Source organism: Mastomys coucha, unplaced genomic scaffold, assembly GCF_008632895.1.
Source record: "Mastomys coucha isolate ucsf_1 unplaced genomic scaffold, UCSF_Mcou_1 pScaffold6, whole genome shotgun sequence".
NCBI lineage: Eukaryota > Metazoa > Chordata > Mammalia > Rodentia > Muridae > Mastomys > Mastomys coucha.
In genome coordinates, this window is record NW_022196912.1 from 98,675,952 (window position 1) to 98,689,215 (window position 13,264).

The 13,264-nt window shown below is 40.7% G+C and overlaps 2 protein-coding genes across 9 annotated transcripts in view; both read left to right on the forward strand.

Annotated features, from left to right (window-relative positions):
- Positions 1 to 1,903, forward strand: part of Rbm25 (RNA binding motif protein 25) — a 48,636-nt gene extending 46,733 nt beyond the window's left edge. For all 6 annotated transcript variants that reach the window (XM_031357115.1, XM_031357116.1, XM_031357114.1 and 3 more), the window contains one exon: positions 344 to 1,903. In XM_031357115.1, coding sequence (XP_031212975.1) covers positions 344 to 436 — 93 coding nt within the window. In that variant the 3' untranslated portion in view covers positions 437 to 1,903. The remainder of the gene's footprint in view (positions 1 to 343) is intronic.
- Positions 1,904 to 7,278: 5,375 nt separating this feature from the next.
- The window catches only part of Psen1 (presenilin 1), a 47,045-nt gene continuing 41,059 nt past the window's right edge, over positions 7,279 to 13,264 (forward strand). For 2 of the 3 annotated variants that reach the window (XM_031355366.1, XM_031355369.1), the window contains exon 1: positions 7,279 to 7,429. The gene's annotated coding sequence lies outside the window, so the exon portion shown is untranslated. Of the gene's footprint in view, positions 7,430 to 7,597; positions 7,832 to 13,264 lie in introns of those variants that run through there. The other variant, XM_031355368.1, reaches the window with a different exon arrangement.

Consider the following 13,264-nt stretch of genomic DNA (forward strand, 5'->3'; position numbering starts at 1 on the left):
AGTCAGGATTTATGGCACAGTCCTATAAGGTGGAAGCAGGAGCTCCTGGTCATCTTCACTTTCATTTAAGTCAGGCTTAGGCCATGTGTCTCCAAGTCATATCAGTAAAAAAACAAAAATATATTGAATTTAGTATTTAGCAAGTCATTGGATGTGGCTGACTCATTATCTTTGTTTGTACCTTAAATGTTGTGTTTAACATTTTCATACTGGACAGTTGTTCTTTTAAGTCATTATGTTGATTGTGTTTGGTGGGTGGCAGTTTTTTTGTATGTTACTGGGTTTTTTTGTTTTAATATACCAATAATTATCTTTACATGTGTTTCTGTCTTTTATCTTCTAGGTACTAGATGAAGAAGCAGAAGTTTTTATAGTCAAAATGTGGAGATTATTGATATATGAAACAGAAGCCAAGAAAATTGGTCTTGTGAAGTAAAACTTTTTACATTCAGAGTTATTACATTTCAGATTTCTTCTTTCACACCCTTCCAAGGACTTTGAATTTTCTGTGTCTTCAAAGACATTTGTGAGATCTGTAATTTTTTTAATGTAGAAAATGTGAATTCTTTTGTCCTCTAATTTGTTGATGCTCTGTGTACTCACTTGGTTGTAAAGCCATCTGTGTCCTTGGTTCTCTTTATACTCAGCAGGCACAGACTACTGGTGTGTTTTATAAGCTGCAGCTACTGTACACAGCCTATCTGATGGAATCTTGTTCTGCCGATTTGGTCCTTGTAAATATTAAAATGGCTCCCCAATTCTTTTGCAGAATTCTACTTAATATTAAAACTGTATTGTATAGGCGCCAACATGAATAAGGTGAATACTAGTCATACATACCCATTACAACCTCATCCCCACTTCCTGGTCAGAAATGGCAAGCCCTTCTAAAGGCATGGAGTTTGAAATTAGAGTGCAAAACCTAGCAGACAGTTCCTTCCTAATGTATCTCTGTATTAATGTGTTTATGTGAATGTATGTATAAAAGTCTTTTTTAAAATTTTTTTGGTGGGCTCCCTTAAACATTTCATAATTCTTTAATATTCTCATAAAGGAAAAGTGATAATTGTGCCAACCCAAATAACTAGGATAATTACGGTGTATTTCCCAGAGACTGGTATTCTGCAATGAGCCAGCTTTGTGTTCTTCTGTGAATAGGATGATACATCATAATCTTATCCCTCCCTTAATTTGATGGCTCAGAATTGAAGCAAAGTCTAAAATTCTGGAGCATTTTACTCAATACATTTTCAACTTACTTGTATTCATTTAATTTTGGTGTATTCATTTTAATTAAACAATTCCAAAAGTATAAGTGGGGGGGAAGGAGCTCACCTTTTTAAAACAAATGACCAGGGATTACCTCAGCGCGAGAGCTCATGCTTTGCATGAAAGAGGGCCTGGGTTCTGTTCCCAGCACCAATAAATAAGTAAATAAGGTAAGTTTACAAAAGAGATTTGACAAAACACAAAAGTAATTCACCATGGTAATTAAATGTTTACATCTTTCTTCCAAAGATACATCATTCAAGACACATTCAAGACAGTTTTCTGCTCACAAAATTTTATTACTGGTCATCAAGCTTTAACTATATTGGTGACAATAAATCCTTGGGCTTTATTAGTAATTCAGATGATCACTAGGGGCAAAATTTATTTGAAAAGTACCAAGTTCTAAATAGCTCTGTCAAATTAGGTGTCACTGCTGCCATGTTTGCTTATTAAAAAGATAAAGACTGGGTTGTTGGAATAATGTAACTTCGTGAGCTTGAGTTACTAGGGTTTTTGTTTTGTATTTTTTTTTAAACATTTGAGAGGACATACAAAACACTGTTCTTAATGTTGAACCTTGACATGGCTTCATTATGTAAATATTTCAGTTATTAAAAATGTATATATTTGATCTTGGAGATGCTTTCTTTGAGTCTTGTAAATAAATGGCATTATGTTATAATTGTGTAGTGCATATACTAGAAAACAACCAGAAAAGATGAGCTCAAGTTTTTAGCTGAAATTTTATGGGATCAGAAGATCAAAGCGACTAGCTTAGTTTAGATGAGGCTACTGTATAGAGATCTCTACGTAATGTTATTTCATTTTATGTTATAATTTTATTTTAAATTGTGATTTCTCAAGGAAACATTCCAGAAAAATGACCCTTAATTATAAACTTAATCTTTTTTTTTTTTAGATTTATTTAACCACCTGGACACCACAACTTTGTTTATACAATTTGTTTTTCTGTCTTTTAAGCTTTGACCTTGTGCAAGGGATTTTTGTTCATTTGTTTAGTTTTGGTTTGTAAAGAGATTTTGGATTTTAATTTGGATTTGGATTTTTTTTTTTATAATTTTTTTTAAAGATTTATTTATTTATTATATGTAAGTACACTGTAGCTGTCTTCAGACGCACCAGAAGAGGGCGTCAGATCTCATTATGGGTGGTTGTGAGCCACCATTTGGTTGCTGAGATTTGAACTCATGACCTTCCAAAGAGCAGTCGTTGCTCTTCCCCACTGAGCTATCTCACCAGCCCCATGGATTTGGATTTTTGAAACAGGGTTTCCTGGAACTCCCTCTGTAGACCAGGCTGACCTTGAATTTATAGAATGCTACTTACCTTAGCTTCCAAGTGCTGGGATTCAAATCATGTGCCACTAACTCCTGGCCCATACTAGATTTTTTTCATTAGCTAATATTACCATGCAGTTTTATTCAAGCAGATTTACTTTACTAGTCTCAGATACCAGTAAAAACTAGAAATGATGTTATCTTTTGGGAGTATATGCCTCGTTCTGTAAAGCACCTCCCTCGCAGTTCACACACCATTTAAGCAGATTGTGTCATTTGTGTTGCAGAAAAGATGGTAAAATCAATAGTCCTGTATACTTTCAACTAGATTTTGTCATTGAAAGCTTACTTGTATATACTTGTCAGTTTTTATCTTAGATCTATGCATTCTTTCCTGTTTTATATTGGTTGATACTGCTTATTGAGTGATAAAAAACACATGAAGATCTTAACAACGAAAATGCTTTTTCCTCATTTGACCCCAGAATAAATTTTAAGCATGTTAGGAAAAAGAATAGTTAAAGTGTTTTTGGCAGTTTTTTTCTTACTTTTAATGGGCACATTTGTCAGCTGCTGTGTCTTATTAAAATTAAAATGCCTAAGTGATTTAGTAGGGTGGGTAATACCTGAAGTTTTATAACTACCAGGTTTTAAAGAGAACAGCATTTTTGTGGTGTTTTTTTGAGACAGCTTTTCAATCTAGTTCAGGTGGTCCCAGAACTTTCTATATCACTTGTAATCCAAAGGGTTGGGTTACAAGTGTTCAAGAATGGTGGTGCTTGAGAAAAAGAGTTAGCTATGCATAGTTTCAAGTGAGCCTCAAAGTAACCCACAAAATAGCGCACTAGAACACTGCAGATACTCTGTGTTTTATCCCAGCTATCCCCTGAGATTGGTGTTTAAGAGTTTATTTGAACTATCATAGTGTTCAGTGTAGTTCTATGTACTATAAATTATGTAATAGCAAGCAATTTTTTCACAGTAAATTTTTAAATAATCTGGTATTAATATCAGCACTGGTAGATTAACACAGGCTTGAGCCAAAATAGATACCTGTATTTTTTTCAACTAACATGAATAAAAAATCCCAAATACATATAAGTAGGCATCCAATGTTTATGATGTTTGTTTTATCCAACTTGCTATGCAGGTTCTGATTTGGTATGCAGGTTCTGACTGCAGAATAAAGGTTTTTATGTTAGAATGGTTACAGGTTTTTGTGGTTTTAGTTCAGCTTTATCTGTTTGCATTTGAGAGCATGCCTTCTTTAATTCAGAGATTTAACTTCCCCTTTTTTATTTGCTTTTATTTTTGAGAGACAGGTGTACTTCCTTGCCCTGCCCTATGTGAATCTTCAAATGGCCAATTTAAAAATAGTTAGAAATACCCACAGAATAAATGATTAAAAACAAGAATGAAAAAAAATTTCTCAAGCAGTGTTTTTTAAATTATATGCTACATTACTTAATAGTTGGAATTGATAACCTTTATAAGAGAGTTGAATGGTATAGTAGCCAAACCCTCTTTTTTTCTCTTTCTTTGTAAGGGAGAGTTTTGCTCTGGCAGTCTTGGAACATCCTACTCTAGCAGTGTGACCTTGAACTCACAGAGATCCTTCTGTCTCTGCCTGTGGTGCTGGGATTAGAGGCATGCACCACCACAGCTACAACCCTTTCCATTTTAAGTCTGTAGTTTTCATGGAGATTATTTTGTTGAAGTCCTTTTGTCTCCATTTTCCTCCCTGCTTCTTTCCATCTCTCCTGGTCGGCCCTTGGAGCCCAATTGTAGAACTCAGGCTAGTCATTTGCCTCCAGTTCCAAAATACCAAGAAACAAGTCAGACAATACTCACATCTCCCCACCCCCCATTTTTTTGGGTAAGATTTATATTATGTATATGAATACACACCAGAAGATCCTATCGGCAGATCCTATTACAGATGGGAATACCATGTGCTTTCTGAGAATTGAACTCAGGATCTCTGGAAGAGCAGTCAGAGCTCTAAAGTGCCAGGCCATCTCTCCAGCCCCTCAGATTCCTTTTTGGATAACAAAAGGAAAAATGTATAGTTCAATAGCTTTTATTTTTTTCTGGCAGCTTTACATTGTCGGTAGTTGAACCCATTTACAGAAAATGATGTTAGAATTAATGAGAAAACATACATTGGATGAGTATGTTTCTCGGCAATATTCTAAAGGCAAATTTTTCATTGAAAGACATATTTCTGTAGGAAATCATGGGTGTTTCTGTGAATAAAAGCGAATTATGTTCATATGCAAATGTCACCGTGGAGTCGTTGTTAGTAAGACCTGGCCTCATTGAGTAGGCCCTGGTTTTTAGTGACTTCATTCCTGGTCTGGTCTTGCAGGCCCCTCTCCTAAGCAGCCCTTTCAGGTCCAGGATGTTTCCTGGCTCACTCCTTATTAGTCACTACTGGGTTTTCTCATCTGCTTCCTGTTGCCAAGTTTTGAATAATGGGGAAAATAAATGCCACACTGCAGAGAGAGATTCTCAGTATTCTTTGGTACTGTTTGGTCACTCTGTTAGGTTTTAGTGTTTCTAGACCCACAGTGCTACATTACATTGAAAAATAGAAAATTATGGGCTGGTGAGGTGGCTCAGCGGGTAAGAACACTGATTGCTCTTCTGAAGGTCTTGAGTTCGGATCCCAGCAACCACATGGTGGCTCAACAACCACCCGTAATGAGATCAGACGCCCTCTTCTGGTGTGTCTGAAGACAGCTACGGTGAATTACGTCAGAGGGAGAGGGTCAGCAGAGGTCCTGAGTTCAATTCACAGCAGCCACACACATGATGGCTCATGGCCATCTGTACAGTTACAGTGTACTCATCCACATAAATAAAATACATCTTTAAAAGAAAAAGGGAAATAGAAAATTATTTAATAATGTGCCTTTCAAATGTCTCAGGTCTCATTCAAATGGTTAGAAGTGTGTATGCCACTTCTATTTCCACGGGTGTCTTAATGGGATACATTAGCTTCTCTTGGCACCCTAAACATTGGCTGTCTATTTGATAGTCACTGGTGGTTAATGTTTAATCACCTTTGCCTTTCCCTGGTATAAGTCTTCCTATGTCTTTTATGTAATGTGTGTTTATATGCCTAAAGAGGAATATAGAAAACAGAAGTACCGGCCAGGCGGTGGTGGGTCCATGCCTTTAATCCCAGCACTTGGGAGGCAGAGGCAGGCAGATTTCTGAATTCAAGGCCAGCCTGGTCTACAGAGTTCCAGGACAGCGAGGGCTATACAGAGAAACCTTGTCTCAAAAAAAAGGAAAAAAAAGTACCTGTTGTCTATTCAGTTCCTGAACCCCTCTTCCCTTTTTTTTGAAGGGTTGTTTACTTTTTTGCAAGAATCTATTCGAACACTGAGTGTAAATACAACTGTCATTTTTGTCCAGTAGACAATTCTCTTGCACATAGCTTTTATTCATGAGTTTTATAACCTAGGTGAACTATGATTTGTTGCAGGACATTGAGCTTTCTTATTTTTACATACCAGTACTCCATGAACATCTTTGCACAAAAATGTTGAAGTTGGTTCTGTGTATAGTCTACAGCATTTGACATGCTACCCAATAGATGGCAATTAATGAAGTTTGCAAATGGCTTTTAGTCTGTGTTTGTTCAGCAAGTGTACTGAGCTTGCTCCATGTGGTCTACACTGTTTTCTGCGTTCTTCCCATATAAGTAAATGATTGAGGGCAAACAACCCAAGGGCATGAAATTAGGGTATGTGCTACATCTCCCAGCTGCCATTCTGCTGTTGGAAAAGACTAACTTAGGAAGAATTTCTGCATGAAAATAGTGGAGTCTGAGTGTATTGACGCAGTGTTGAGAATGTTGGGGAGAAAATGGAGATGGATGCTCTACTATTAGAACGAGGTCTTATGGGGAATAGAAAAAAGGTAATTTGACCCATTGTATCCCAGTTTGACCTGTAATTTGCTAGGAATACCAGTCCGATTCCAACTCATTGTCCTGCCCCATCTCTTCCTGAGTATTATGATTACAGATACAATTTTATCCCAATGTGTTTGTCTCTGGTGGGAGTAGAACCCAGTTCCTTGTGTGCTCATTAAGCACACTTTGGCCGTTATTTGAGCTTATGAATAATCTCTCTCTTTCTCTCCCCTCCTTCTCTTGTGTCTCTACAATTAAGTAAAGTTTGAGGGACGTAAAATAAAGATAGGAAACATTCTTTGTTTTCCAGAAGCTTGCCATCTAGTAAGACTTTCAGACTAGGTACCTAGACTATTAGGGTAGTTTCTCAGGTTCAGTTTACCCACCAATCGCTTTTGGTTTATTGAGGGTACAAACAGTAAATTATATCCATTTTGAGGAGCTGTTCAAATAAGTACTATGGGGAAATGGGAAGTGTTGGATTTAAAATGTCACTACAAAGCGAGGAAACCAAGTAAGTTCGAGGCCATCCTTTCCTACAAGGTATGCTTGATACCGGCAGGGAGCGCACGAAACGCAGTCTCAACCTAAAACAAGGGAAAATGTCGCGTGTAGACTAGGAGAACGCTAGAGTCGTCTCAAGCCCTAGAGAGGCCTCAGGTCCCGCAGGTCCTTAGACCTATCTATCCAAATGCATAAGGCCAGCTGCAGCCCCCAACCCTCGCGGCCTGCGCGCGCCGCCGGAAGCTCTGTCCCCTCCCGTGTCTAGGGGCCAACGTCGCCGAGGCCGGAAATTGCGACACCGGTGAGACCTCTAGGGCGGGGCCTAGGACGACCTGCTCAGCGGGCCGCGAGTATTCGTCGGGAACAAAACAGCGGCAGCTGCGGCGGAAACCTAGGCTGCGAGCCGGCCGCCCGGGCGCGGAGAGGGAAGGTGCGTGCCCCGGGTGTGCGGGGCGGAGGGTGTCTCCGCCGCCTGTGTTCACCGTCGCCCGCCGCGGGTCCGGGCCTGTGTGTCTGGGGGGCCGCGCAGCGGGCGTCTCTAGGGATGAGGGGCGGGGTCCGGGCGGGCGAAGATCGAGGAACCCCGCGTGGGAAACGCGGTGAGGCCGGTTTCTCGGGTACCGGCCCCGGCCAGGCTAAGAGCAGCCCTCTCCGAGCTTGGGTACCCCGGAAGTGCTGGCTTCCCCGGGCGGCCGGGAGCAGGTGGCTGGCGTCGGGGTTGGCCTCCGGGATCGGCGTGGAGCTAGAGATAGAGGAAGCGCCCTAGGCTGGGTCGGCTTGAGCAACTGGTGAAACTCTGCGTCTCGTGCCCCGAGTGTGCCATAGTCCAGAAGTGAGTGGCACTCGGGGCTAACTTCTCAGTGTCTCTGTTGACAGGCGAAGAGTCGTATGGCGCTTGTTCTTTCTTCAGAACTGTCTCGATGCATGTGTGTCTGACGCTTGTAGGCGCCCTTTAGTGTTTGCTGTTTCAAAGGTGGCACTGCCGTGAACCGAGGTTTGCTTCAGGCACATCCGCCCGGTCGTGGAGGACAGAGTGCATAAGACAATTGAGGCAACTTTTTACATAACTAGGAGAAACGAGAGTCCCAGTAACAGAAACGTTCTATTGTCGTCTATTTATCTGAAGCGTGAGCAAGGACAGGCGATCTGTTCAACTAACGCCAAAGATTGACGAAGGCTGGGTTCGGGTTTGGAGAATGAGAGAGAAATAAGGAAGTTAGGAAGTGATTTGGAAATACCACTTTTGAAGTGACAGCGGGTGAAGATGGCCCGAGGTCAGAACTGTAAACTGTAAACATGGGTCACTTAAGGAGATTTACTGTTTGATGTTGGAGCAGCGAACTGGGTGGACACTTAGGGAACTCAGCAAGAGCCAGGTAGGAGGAGGACAACGAGGCCGCTGAGGGGATGAATGCAGAACCACAATAGTGCAATGTCATAGAAGCTGAGGAAGACAGCGAAGCTTTAGGGAGCACTGGCAGCGATTAGGAGTGAAAGGCCTGCTGTTGTTTTAGAAGGATCTGTGTACCATTGTACCCTTGAAAGATGAACTGAGCCACAAATATTAGTTTTAAATGTTCCCACAGCACTTTTTTAAAGGTAAGAAAAGGCAGTTGAAATTAGTTTTAATGATTTGTTAATCCAGTGTAGCTAACAGTTTCATTTTAACAGGCAACCAGTGTCAAATTAACTTGTCTTCCCTGGATGGTAGGCTCCTACGTGAACAGGAAACACCTGATTCTACAGTATCCCCAGCACCTGTCAGTGTTTCTTTGTCTAAATAACCTGGTTCCTATTTGTTGCTCCAAGAATTCCTAGTTGGTTTTCAGATGCCTTTTCCAGTTCCTTGTTTAAGCTGAGTGAAAGCAGAAAGAATTTATTCAAGTTAATTAGATGTAAATATTCATTTTTAATTAAAAAATACTTGTATTCTCTCCATTTCTACAGAAGGTTGAGACATTGACTCACAATAAAAATAACTTCATTATAGAATTATTAAAATCAAAAGAACTTTTTTGGGGGGGTCTTTATAGTTTCCAGGTGTAGGGCATGCATTTGGAGTCCCAGCTACTAGGAAGGCTGAGCGAGAAAATCAAGACCAGCCTTGATAACAGATAGTGAATGACATGAGATTAGAAGAAATTCATCCTATCTGATCTGAGCCTAGTAGAGCCTGTCATCTATTTATATGACTAGATGGACAGTACGGATAAAATCTGTGTTGAGTCGTATTCTGTGGGTGTGACGTCTGTGTGTACATCTCTACTTTATATGTAAAGCTAAAGTCTTTGTCTCTATGCTTGCAACTTCAGGGGCCGGTGGAGGACAGTGGGTGTTTTTCTTCATTGTGTATCACCTTACTTAAAAAAAAAATGTTATTTTGTGTGCAGAGTTGGGGGACTTCCATGGTAATATTCACTAGTTTGAAGTTAGCTCTCTCTTTCCACTTTTATATTAGTACTAGAGACTGAACATTGGTCTCCAGGAATGTGGGGCAAGTACCTTTACTGTCTGAGCCATCTCGGTATACCCCCTCCCCTTTTAATTTTTTTGTTTTGCCTGGTTTTGTGAGATTTCTATGTAGCCCTGGCTTTCCTGGAACTCACTATGTAGACCAGGCTGGCCTCAAGCTCACAGAGATCTGCCACCACACCCAGCTTTAATTTTTAAAACCTTAATTGTGTGTATGGGAGCCATGATACACAGATGTCATAATACAAATGATCACTTGATAGAATCCTTCTTGTCTACATTAGGTGGGTGCTGGGGAGTGAATGCAGGTTGTCAGACATGTGCTGCACATGCTCATGAGCACAAACTTTATTTTTTAAGGCACAGTCTCTTTATTGAGCCTGAAGCTATTTCAGCTAGTTGGGCTGTCCATTAGTCTCCTGGGATCCTCTTGTCTCTACCTCCCAGTGGTGGGATTTTAGGCGGAGTAACTATGCCTGGCTCTGATGTGATGCTGGGAATTTGAGCTCTGCTCCTTTTGGCAGCAAGCGCTTTTACCCACTGAGCTAACTCCCTAGATGCTGCTGTCTTGATATGCTTTGAGACTGTTGGTCTGTTTCACCGTAGACCTAGATGGATTTTACTGTTGTGATGCTAAGGCTCTTGGATGTACTATTGAGCATATATATTCTCATTATACTGCCTTTACAAAATCCAAAAGAAAATCCATATTCTAGATACATTTAATCCTGAAGGTTTGAAATAAATTCTGAGCTGATTTTAGCGCCTGTTCATTGTGTCTTGTGAGCCAGCCAGTTTTACCATCGTTTTAAAATAAGTAAGTCTCCATAGCAGAACCTGCTCCAAACCTGACAGCTCAGAGCACTTAAGTTCACTCAGGTCTGCTTCAGGGTGGAGTGTGGGGATCAGCTGGGACCGTTTGGATTTGAGCATCTTATTATGGGGCCCAGGTTGAGAGGGCAAGGACTGCCAAACTATGCTACTATCTTCTCAAGGCAATGCCAGAGGGATAAGGTGGCCAGGCCAGCTGCACAAGCATGGGTCACATATCTGCCAGTGTCGATCAGCTAAGATTGCATTGACAAAGGCACAGTATAGGATCTCAGATAAAGACTTAGAATAGGTAACAAATGTCACCCATAAAGAGGCCAAAGAGCAATCTCAGGGGATTGGTTCCAGGACTACTAGTTTCCAAAATCTGAGGATGCTCCAGTCCTTGTATTTATCAGTAGTATTAGGGGTCAGAATGTAGTCATGTTCAGAGACCTTGTTTGATCTCTAACACTGAAGAAAAGATATGAACAAAAATAAATTTATTATTTATTATTTATTATTTATAAATCCTTCTGTACACTTTATTTTTCCTCCTGTGTACTTTAAATCATCTCTCAATTATAATACCTATTAACATAAATGCTGCGTAAATAATCCTTACATTTTGTTGATGAACAACAAAAACTACGTGCCAAGTTTTCAGTCTACAGTTGATCCAATCCAAGGATCCTGAATTAGAAGATATGAAGGCTAACCATTCTTCCTTTGGGGATACTGGGGGAAGGAGAGAATATTTACTGAATAATAATTTTATCTACCACAGATGGTTCGCAGAGGTGGAGTGGGATGGAAAGAGGGAAAAAAACACCCTCAAGATGCATCATTGCCCTTGCTCTTTTTAGTTCTATTACTTTCAGAAAATGTCTTATTGGTCTGGGGGAATGATTCGCTCTTTATGCCTTATATATCATGAGTCTGTCTTGGGTATTCCTAAGTTAAGGTCTACATACAGTTTAGGGTTTGCTTACATTTACTGTGATTTTTAGCAACCCAAGTAGAACAGGCTTTGATGGTAGCACTCAGGACTTGGAAGCAGGAGGACCTCAAGTACAAGCATCTTGAGCAAGACCTGTCTACATAAATATAGAAATACCAGGGCACGCCTTTAATTGCAGCACTTGGGAGGCAGAAGGAGGAGGATCTCTTGAGTTTGAGGCCAGCATGATCTTCATAGCAAATTGCTTCCCAGCCAGGGTTATGTACTGAGACCCTGTCCCAAACAAACAAAGAACCCAGGAGAGAGCTGAGGCATGAGTCAGTGCCAGAACACTTTCCTAGCATATTCACTTCCCACCAACCAAAATATTAAATAAGTAAATCAAAATTCACACTCTAATCAGAATCTGGGCTCTCTGTCACAAAAATGAGTAGGAAAAAGTGTGTAGGGCGCGGTAGGGTGTGGAGGAGCCTGTTTGTGCAGCCTGCCAGTCAGTTGTGATACCCTGGCCCCAACTTTCATGATAAAACTTTAGTTTGTTTTAACAGGCAGCCTTGAAATCTTGGGGCTTTCAGCAGTCTCACAAAGGGAGTAGATATGAGGTAATTAAAAAAAAGAAAAGCCGGATCTTGATAACTCTTGTCCTCTTAGAGTCAGAACACTACTTTGTGGGATAAAGAGCCATGTTACCATGAGTATGCCTCCCGCCTCCTAAACTTTCATCATAAAGTCTTTAAATCTGTAACTCAGAACAGAACCCACTGTTCTGCTTTTCCTGCCCCCCCTCTCTCTCTCTCTCTCTGACTCTCTCTCTCTCTCTCTTTAAATTATTTTATGTAGCTGTACAGATAGTTGTGAGCCTTCATCTGGTTGTTGGGAATTGACTTATAGGACCTCTGCTTTGCTCCGGTCAACCCTGCTCGCTCTAGTTTGCCCCGCTCGCTCCAGCCCAAAGATTTATTTATTATATGTAAGTACACTGTAGCTGTCTTCAGATGCACCAGAAGAAGGTGTCAGATCTCATTACAGATGGATGTGAGCCACCATGTGGTTGCTGGGATTTGAACTCGGGACCTTTGAAAGAGCAGTTGGTGCTCTTACCCACTGAGCCATCTCTCCAGCCCTGCTCCTGCCTTTTCTTGTAGGCCACTCAGCTCTCTCTATGGAGTATATACACTGCTAATAAACTTTTGCTTAGACTACTTGTCTGTGTCTAGTCTGATTCCTCATCCTCCCCACATAGCAAAAAATAACTTTAGTAGTTTTTAAAGTGATAGAAGCTAGGTAAGTGGCTTAGAGACATTACGCCACAAGCCCTTTGTGGTGGTAAAGCCATGATTATATCTCACTGAAGATGTTTTTGTAGTGTACCAGTTTTGTTTACATTTGTCTCAGGAGCTAGAAAATGAGTTCAGCTTACAGTGAGATGGGAGAAAGTACCTTTTTTGTGTTTGCTATTTTTTCCTTTAAACTTTTTAAAATTTTAATTAGGGTCTCTTGTAGCTCATGCTGGCTTCAAATTCACTCTGTAGGCAAGGATGATTTTGAACTTCTGATTCTCCTGCCTACGTTCTTCTAGGTGTTGGAATTACAAGTGCTCAAACCCATACCTGGTTTATATATACGGGAATTGAACCCAGAGCTTGGTGTGTGCTCAACAAGAACTCTGAACCAAGCCACACCCCCAATGCTGTGGGAGCTTCAATGAATGGAAACTTCTTTTAGGAACCTATTCTGAAACTTTAAACATTGCTCCTGAGATGTTTTAGAAGTTCTGATGTAGAGAGAATGTTTTCTAGCTGGATAGATTTTCTTAACTTGTTTCCTCCTATGCATGGGTGTGTACATGGGTGTGTGCCGGAGACTGACTTGTGGAGTCTTTCTGGATCACTCTCCTCTTCCTTCACTGAGCTATGTGGTCTTAGTCAAACTCAGAGAGCTCACTGATATAGCTTGTCTGGCTAGCTAGCTTGCTTAGGGGAATTCCTAGTTTCTGCCTCTGTGTTCTGGAATTAGAGACAA